The sequence below is a fragment of the Cynara cardunculus genome (assembly GCF_001531365.2).
Source record: "Cynara cardunculus var. scolymus isolate 2C chromosome LG 3, CcrdV1, whole genome shotgun sequence".
NCBI classification, from domain to species: domain Eukaryota; kingdom Viridiplantae; phylum Streptophyta; class Magnoliopsida; order Asterales; family Asteraceae; genus Cynara; species Cynara cardunculus.
Genome location: NC_037530.1, coordinates 3,131,457 through 3,139,730, shown reverse-complemented (window position 1 = coordinate 3,139,730; position 8,274 = coordinate 3,131,457). Strand labels below are relative to the sequence as shown.

At 32.1% G+C, this 8,274-nt stretch overlaps 1 protein-coding gene across 1 annotated transcript; it reads right to left on the bottom strand.

The window, feature by feature from the left end:
- Nucleotides 1–5,072: 5,072 nt before the first annotated feature.
- On the bottom strand, nt 5,073–5,774 carry LOC112510224 (protein ASYMMETRIC LEAVES 2-like). Its single transcript, XM_025115562.1, has one exon. It carries the CDS (start codon nt 5,772–5,774, stop codon nt 5,073–5,075), a length of 702 nt encoding a protein of 233 aa, XP_024971330.1.
- Between the last annotated feature and the right edge of the window lie 2,500 nt (nt 5,775–8,274).

Here is an 8,274-nt window from a genome sequence, read left to right as displayed (position 1 = left end):
ATACTTATGTGATAGAGGTGTGATATGAAGAAAAGATGTTAGCGAGAAGAAGAAGAAGATAACTACCAAGAGTAAAATGTGGAACGTGAAAAGATAATTATGGTTAATTAAAATAAAATAAAAATTATAAAAATTACTTAATTACATTATTGTCCTTATTAAATTATTTATATATAATAAAAGTTAATTTATTAATTAAAAAAGTTTGATTTTATTGGGTTGTTCTCGTATTCTTGTAAATCACAGGGGTTCTCGTTTGAACCTCCACCTATATATATATATGTGTGTGTGTGTGTGTGTGTGTGAGTGAGAGAGAGAGAGAGAGAGAGAGAGAAAATTAAAGATTATGAAATTCTTGTGTTTTTTAATAATTTATTTAAATAAAATATTGTTTATATTTTGAATAATTTAATTTAAAAGAAAATTATAATCTAATTATTTAAAAAAGGAAAGTAGGTCATTTTTTTAAACAAAGTTTCAAATTACCCCTTCAATCTTCTTAGGTTCTTTAAATTAGTCAAAAAAAAAAAAAAATCTATATTTACATATTTTTTCTTTATAATATTGGTTATTGAAAAATCTTATTTAATGATAGATCTCTTTTCATTTTCTTATTAATATAAAAGTATCAAATTAAATAAAAAATACTTATTTTTAATATAATTCCTTTAAATAAAAAATACTTATGCTTAAAGTAATTTATATATTTTTTTATAAATTGGAGATAAATGTACTAAGGGTTTTTCTAAAAGATAATCCATTCATATAGAAAAAAAAAAAAAAAAGCAATATGAGTTTTCAAAAACCTTCCATTGTTTACAAAAAAAGGTAAAGTATGAATATCAAAAAAATTGAAAGATTTTGAATATATTATTAATTTATATATAATGCTTTACTACCATGCAAGGTTCAAAAAGAAGTAAAACATGACATAACGGCGATATCAGGTCTCAAGCCTTACACATCACGATAAAGGCGCAACGTTTTTTAAGGCGTGACATAAGGCGGCAAATATGTATGTCATATATAGAATCAGGGGGTCATTCAAGGAAGAACTTGATCGTTTATGATAATCATGAGTTCAAATCTTAACCACAAATCAAAGATTAAATTAATCAATTAATATTTTGGTATTTTAACTTAAAATATTAATTAAGGGACTTTTAAGGATTTTATAAATATCCCCTTTTATCTCTCCTCTCCCCGACAAATCTTATTCGGATGAACCTTATTTAAACACAAGATACATATTATGATATCTAAGAAGACATCGTTGAAAAATACATACAAACGATATTCACTATGATACTCAGATATACATACAAGATGCATTGTGTGATACCTTTTGTAAAGCAAACGAAAATGCACACTAAGATATACTTAATAAAACAACGAAAATACATTGTGGTACATGTGAAACATTGTGAACATTATCACTATGATACACTTTGATACACAAACATCTTTAAAATACGATATATATTAGGTAATTAATATACTAGGTAACTAATTTTAATTAAATATTTCCTTCCAACAAAAATTAATTAAATATTTTGATTGGTTGTCAAAAATATAAAATTATTATATTGCTTTTTTAGTTTATTTAAGAAATATACTTAAATATCTCAAACGAGTAATTCACATTGAATTTCACGGTTATCACAAACTATGCAATTCTCATTTGATTAGATCTCTATATAATTATATATAGATATATGTTTTCTATATATTATCTAATTAATCAAATAATAATATTAAAAAATGTATATTCATATTAGAAGAAGAAAAATTATATAGATTATTATTATGAAAATAGGTTTTTAATTAAATACATAAAATAGACTTAAAAAGGTAATTTTATAACTTCACTTTAACCGTGAGTCTGTAACATTTATGAATTTGTGAAACTGTGGATGATGTGATTAGTAAGATCTATAAAAATGTAAAATTTAAAGTTAAAAGTGTAAAAAAACAAAATATAAAAATTAAGAAATATTTTTTTTTTTGAAAAAAATCACGTGTTACAAATAACGCACGACGTGGCATGCCTCAAGACGCCATGACGTGAACCACGACTTACAAAAATGCTATAAACCATTTCGTAACAACAAATACGCGTCTGATACCATATCATACCATGGCGTTTTGAACACTGCTACTATGTAGGTAAGAGGAGTAGATTTTGATTCATATGGTTAGTGTTAATTGGACTAAAAGGCCCAACTGCATAGAGGACACCAACCTATATAAGCTTTTCATAAAAGATTTTTAGATATTGTTTGTTCATGTAAGAAAGAGCTCTTAACTATGCGGTGACTCCGGGCTATCTGCAAAGCAGATAGTCGTTTTAGGATTAGTCGGCTCGCATAGCAGGTTGGATATCCAGTTTAATCAAATAAAAAAAGCTCTTAACCATTTAAAAAAGGCAATGGGTTGAAGATAATGGACCCTAATCCCCACTAATCTATGTTTATGTCCACATCTCCATTGGAGAATAAGCTTCCTACTTCATCCCCATCCACATCGAGGAACGGGGATCCCCACAATTACCATCGGCATTTTTTTTTTGTTTTATTATTTTACGTTGGCAATTAGGGATAGAATGATTATAGCACAAAAGGACTATAAAAATGCATACAATATCGTTTTACAAATTATGTTATGTATATATTGTTTGAGTGATGTTAGATGCAAATGCGATGTATATATGTTTACGTTATGTGAATTATTTAGGTGTTTTGCATAATGATGACCTCTTGAACATCGATTTAAAAAGCAAATTGATATATAGAATCTATCAAAACGATGCCACAAAAGCAAGATAATGGAAATCTTATATATCATGCTATGTGCCTTGATACAATAAGAACGGGTAGGGGTTTGCCTCGCCAAGTTATGAAGAGAAGCGGGTAAGAAAGAGCTCACTTGTCGGGATGGTGCATGCATTGTGCACAATCAAGAGTGATATGACGTCTAAAAAGCATGTTTAAATCGGAACCTGTAAGTTGCTATATTTGTTATGACATGTAAGTTATGTACGTACTTTGCAACTAGCCAACTCGATATCAAGTACTATGTTAGGCAAAATCAAAGTAAATTGCTCCTCCGTCATGTAACGGTTGCTATGATTTCAAGTCCCTTGATTTTATACATTTTCATCTGTATGAGAATTACTTGTAGCATTCATACAACAATTTGCGTACCATTTACATCTCTGATTTGTCAGGTATATGTGTTCTTTAACGTTGAAAAATACTTGTATAAAGACATGATATCCAATATCCATGACCGAAGCAATTCTTTCATTAGTTAATGCACTGCCAGTTTCAACATATACTTTCATCGTTCTAATCAACAATAATATGTAATCAGAGACATTAAAAGAACATATACCAGCAACACAAACCTTGAGAACTGATTGTCAGTAGAAATTTGTTCATGGAAAAAGGGTTTATAGTGAGAACATTAAAAGCAATTGTGACGGCAAAACCTTGATTCATTAATCAAAATGAAACACAATCTTTTTTTATTTCGTTGAAAGTACTGGATGAAAATGTCAACATGAAACCCTCGTCTTATCGTTTACCATCAACGCCTAATTTTGGTATGCAAACAACAAATTACTTAACTTGACTTTGAAAAGCTTACTAAACCTAATCTTCTCTTACACTTTAGTAATTACTATTCATCTCTATCCAAAAGAAAATAATGACTTTTTAGGGTTGTTTTAGTGTTGTATATATAGTTGCAACGACTAGTATAAACTTTGTTAATAAGTCCAAAGAGAATACACAACAGATTCACAAACAACAACCCGATTAACTAAAGCTAAGTAGCTAAAAGGGATACTTAGACGTGTTCTTCCAATTAAGGAGACTATTATGTCGTGTTATAATCAAAATCAAATTTATACCAGAAGGTCACAGGTTTAAATCCAATGAGGAATAAAGATCCTCTTGTGGCCACGGAGGTTCAAATGCGGTGACTCCAGACTATCTACAAAGCAGGTGGTCGTCCTGAAATTAGTTGGCTCATATAACGGGTTGAATATCCAGGTTAATAAAAAAAATCAAATTTACAGAACTATATAAACCATAGTTTTGCAACACATCCTAGGGTTTTGTTGTTTCTACTCAGATATGCATGTTCTTTCTTTTCCTTCTTGAGTATGAATTATAAAAGAGCTTTCGAAAACTATATATAACCACTCTCCTACAAGCTCTAATAATTTTCACATACACTTTCGATATATTTGGTAATTTGTAATATCCTTGAAAACTACATGTTAGAAAATTAGGGTTAAACAACAACGAAGATCAGTACGTTTATAAAACCACCATCCAAAAAACCAAACCAAACAAAATTCGTCTCACGTATATAATAAGTTATCAATTATATATTTATACTCGTATAATTACATAATTTTTAATTCTAATTAAATGTAAATAATTACTGATATTTTATTTTAGGTCATTTGTTTAAAACTATTAGGAATATATATATATATATAGAGAGAGAGATAAAATGTTAATGATGACATGTGATTTTGTGGTAAGTTTGATGAAAAAAGGGGTTTAAAAGTAAGCAGAAATTAGAGATTTTGTATCCTATTTCTGTAAAAACAAGAAATAGAGCACAGATGTAATGATTACACCTAGTTTTCATCACAAGAAATATCAGTTGGTATTGGGGAAACCAACGAAAAATATGTGGCATTTGTTTGCTAAACATGTTTGAAGTTGTGAATTAAAGCAAAGGAAAAGAAACCTACTACACCGTACATTGTCCCCATCTCCTGATCTCCATTGATGATCATTTTTGCAGAAAATGATGGTTGAGAAATTTAATTTCAAGAAAGATCGATGATCAGCAAAACGTAACTGATGGTATGATTACTTATGAAGTTTGTGGTATGAATGAAAATTATGATAGCATCCCAATTAGAGGGAGTGAAATGTAGTTTCAATTCATTACAGTGATGGAATAATCGAATTCAGAAAGAAAAAGAAAAAAAAAAAAAAAAAGGAACTACAGATAATATTTATGGATTATTACCTGAGTTGGTTGAGACCCTAAGATGGATCGATTGGTGTCGGCCGATCATCGTTTCCGGCAGCTCTAGGTTGCTGGAATTGTGGGTGTTGGCCAATACAGCCGGTGGAAGCATTCATAGCAAGAACACCAGCACCACCGCCGGTGGTGCCATCGTAACTACTGTTGACATCAAAGGCTCTGATGGCAGCCGTTTGTTGATCTCTGGTTGGGAAGAACGGTGAATGGTGGTGGTACAAATGGTCTCGACTGACGACTCCACCGCCACAACAACCAATCAAGTTGTTTCCTAGGGTTTGATGATGGTGGTGGTGGTGGGTTGCTGCCGCCGCCGCTGCTGCGGCAGCTATAAGTCCTTGAGTGGCACTACCGTTGAGATTGTGACTTTGGTACTTAGAAAGCTCAGATTTTGCATAAGAAAGATCCATCTGGAGCTGGCGGAGCTGGTGCTGGAGAAGGGAGATGACACCAACGCAACCGTAGACTGGATCACGGAGACGCATGTCGGCTTCATAAGCAAGTGAGTTCACGGCGTCTTCACGTTGGTGAGGGTGCAGTTCGTTCAGAAGCTTGGTGACATTGCTGGCTCCAAATACTTTGTGGACATTGGCGAATTTTTGAGGTTGGTCAGGTGGAAAGTAAGGTGCAAAAACGCATTCTGGTTGGCATTTTCGCCTCAAAAACTTGCAGGCTGCACATGGCGAAGTTGAAGATGACGCCATCTTTGTTTCCAATAATTCTTGCAGCAATTTTCGTCTTAATGTTCTGCAAATCCAACTGCTAAACATATAAGAATCAAAATACCAGTAAATCAATGAAAGATGGGTTGTAGAAGTAAGAACATATAGAAACTTGTTTCATCTAAACACAGACAGCAACAACAACAACAAACTAAAAAGCTTGCTGAATCTGGTATTTCACGTAATATCATTTCAACAAGAAATTAAGGAACCCATGAATTCTTGATTCAATTACTTGCAAGTAGATTACAGAAGCCAGATCTGATCTCTTCTCAAAGACAACAACATACTCTTCATAATTATATATAAGAACCCTGAATCACTACAGATTTCTTGAATGATTTTCAAGACGTACTATATATCTTCCCTCACCAATAAATAATTCGTAGATCTTGACGAGCGAGTTATCTTTAATAATAAGCTGAGTTAACTCGTGCAGAAAAAAAATAAGAAAATGGGAAGAGGGTATTCAGAAGTGGGATTCATGAAGAGAAAGCTAAGAAGATTGGATCTCGTGAAAGGGAAGGAGAAGTGGTTCTTTCAAGACGAGGGTTTTGAGGGGTTAGATTTGTAATGCTTCTTGGGATAACAATCATTGATAACTTTTTTGCAAATTAAATAATAATATACAACTTTATATATGTTTTCTGTAATTCCAATCTAAAAATACACCAAAAAATTAAGGGTTTTTTACGAATTCGTTGGGTATACATTATGTACGCACAGTGAAGGTAAAATTGCAACCTGAATTCTATACTCTCTTCCTGGGAGTTAGCAGCAAGAAAGGAAGGTTGTGATGATGGCCTCGATCTCTTCAGTCAAACCTCTCTCTCTCTCTCTCTTGATTTCTTGGTTAAAGTGAAACAGTGGGAAGTGAGAGATGAATTGTAGGAAAAGGGAGGAGCTGAAATCTCTTTGCTAATTGACCAAAAAGACAAAAAAGAAAGTTACAAAAGGCTTTTGAGTGTTCTTGGGTCAGCTTATATCCTACTTTTTCCTCTAAAACTCAAGAGACAGAAGGGACTAATCTTACAAAACGTCTAGTAGCTACCTGTTCACTCTACTGTCACCCTGTCCCTCTCTCTCTACATGACTCAATCAAGACTCCCTACTGTTGTGTTCTTTCAAGTGTGTCTGTGTGTGTTGGGTGTGTGTGTGTGTGTTCCTTTCTTGGTGAATAAAGGCAGATAATTAATGGGTTTTTTTTAGGGTTTTCAAGAAAACAAATTAATAAAGCTCAAAAAATGGTAGAAATGTGTATGGTGAAATTGAGTAGCAATTAGAGCAGCTACAGATAATGATGTAAAAAGGGTAAAAGATGATTCCAAAATCTTGAGGCAATCTTTAGGCTTTTCATCTCTACGGGTTTTTAGGGTAAAAACAGGTTTTCGAAGCAGCATATAAAGATGGTGTCAACAGAATTACTACTATGGAGAGAAGGCGACTGAAGAGAGAGAAGAAGAAGAAGATCCCCCAGAAGCCGAGCCGAAGGAAACGCGGAGAAAGTGAGCCTACTACTTCTATTTGATCCTACCCTATTTTTCCTCTTTGCAGCTAACTTGTTTCTTGAAATATAAATTTATTTTTTATTTTTTATTAAATGTTTTTCTATTTGTTGGATTAGTTATAGTCAAATTACATAATAATAATAATAATAATAATAATAATAATATATTTTAACTTGATTCTTATTTTAAATAACGCACTTTCAAAACATTCATTTTGATATCTAAGATGTGGAGTTTTACACATTTAAGTACTCGAGTAACCGATTGAAGCATTAACCAGTTACCAATGTTGATGTGGCGAGTGATATATCAACATAAATATCTTAATATTGAGTTGGATATCACATCAACATGGTAACCGGTTACCAATGTTGATGTGGCGAGTGATATCAGCATAGATATCTTAATACTGAGTTGGATACCACATCAGCATGGTAAACGTTAATGCTTCAACCGGTTACTTAGGTACTTAAATGTTTAAACTTTATATCTTATGTACCAAAATGAAAGTTTTGAAAGTACGTTACCCATAATAGGAATCAAGTTAGAGTACGTTATTTTTCATACAATTAGTCCATTAGTTATCATATAAGTGTAAATCTTTTTGTGAAATAAAATGTCTTTTATTGGAATTTCAGAATTTCGAATTTCAGATCGTACCTATCGAAATAGTAGCATTCTATTTTGAAATCTATCATTTCACTATTTAAGCGTGTGTTTTTAATCAGTACCACTGTGCTTATTAAAAATAACCGGCTAGAATACAAATATTAGGTAAATAGATTTTATTTCTCTAAAGGACCGTGTACCTAAATGCTTACCCGGTAAGTGTTTACCGATAGGATTCAACATTATAATTTATTTTAATACATAAGATTTTAGTACATCAAAAACATATCGAACACAACAAGTTACTGGGTAAGAGTCGTCATCCTTACTTACCGAGTAAGACTCTATCTTTTTTATTGCTCTTA